Source organism: Anneissia japonica, unplaced genomic scaffold (assembly GCF_011630105.1).
Source record: "Anneissia japonica isolate Jap-2015-1 unplaced genomic scaffold, ASM1163010v1 scaffold56607_len1136_cov159, whole genome shotgun sequence".
Classification (NCBI taxonomy): Eukaryota; Metazoa; Echinodermata; class Crinoidea; order Comatulida; family Comatulidae; genus Anneissia; species Anneissia japonica.
This window is the reverse complement of record NW_022688782.1, coordinates 1-1,136: the sequence shown is the minus strand read 5'-3', so window position 1 is coordinate 1,136 and position 1,136 is coordinate 1. Positions and strand designations below refer to the sequence as shown.

General features: G+C 52.9%; 1 protein-coding gene across 1 annotated transcript; it reads left to right on the top strand.

Moving 5' to 3' along the window:
* Positions 1 to 646: 646 nt before the first annotated feature.
* Positions 647 to 1,100, top strand: LOC117123625 (serine/threonine-protein kinase pim-3-like; the record flags this gene model as incomplete). Its single annotated transcript, XM_033269629.1, has 1 exon — positions 647 to 1,100. A coding segment is annotated over exon 1 (454 nt), but the record flags the coding sequence as incomplete, so codon positions are not given.
* Positions 1,101 to 1,136: the final 36 nt, after the last annotated feature.

Below are 1,136 nucleotides of genomic sequence, written 5' to 3'. Positions count from 1 at the left end.
TTTCTCATGCAGCAGATCGATAGATTTAGAAACGATTGTCAGTCTCTGAAGAACGACGAAAACGTTGGGAGAAGGGAGAGAGCGCTCCTCAGGGAGCAGTTGGACAAAGCGAAGAACGACTACCAAGTTCTGAAGAACATGCTTCCGGACACCGTGAGGTTGTGCAAACAGTACAAGAGCCTCTCGGATATGAACTCCCTGCTGAAGGCTCAGTGCGAATCGTACAAGGAGGACTTCGAGCACGAGCGCCGCGATCGAGAGCTTATGGCATCCCGAAGCAAGGCGTCCAACGAACCGAAGATGAGGTCCATCATCAGGCAGCTCCAGCAGCTGCTGCGGAGAGGACACGACGACGTGGAGGTGGACGGTGCCGGGGGCGGCAACGACGAAGAAAGCAGCAGCGACGAAGAAGATCGCGGTGTGTGTGCTGCTCGTCCGACGAACGGCATTTTCGATCGGTCGATCCCTCCTCACTCGGTCGACGTCGAACTGCTCGCCGCGTGCGACAAGCTGCTCGCGCAGCACGGAGAAAATGTGTTTTGAAAAACCAATAAAAGAGCAAACGAAAACAAAATTGTTATTAGTTTCGCATTGTTTTTCTTTTCTACCTAACATCTATCGGTGGCAAACGAATAAAACAACAACTATGGACCTGTACGACTTCTCGGGCCACTTAATGGACGGTGCTTTCGGAAGCGTTTACTCGGCGATCAGAAGAGCCGACGGACTGCCGGTCGCCGTGAAGGTAGTGAGAAACTCCTCGGCGTCCTACCTGACGAACGAATCGGGCGAAACGATATTGGCGGAGGCGCACTTCCTACGTGTGGTCTCGGGGATCGAGGGTTGCACCGGATTTGTGGACGTTCACCAGGTCAAAGATTGTCATTTACTCGTGATGGAACGGCCACTTCGGAGCTCCGACCTATTTCAAGTTCTGGAGAAAGTCGGCAGTATCCCGAAGGAGAGATGCAGATGCTTCTTTCGGCAAATCGTGGACGCCTGCGTCGGTTGCTTGAAACGAAACGTAGTTCACGGAGACCTGAAGATGGAGAACGTGATCGTCGATCTGAACACGGACAGGATCAAGCTGGTGGACTTCGGTTTTGCCAAATTCGTCGACGACAAACCGATCACCA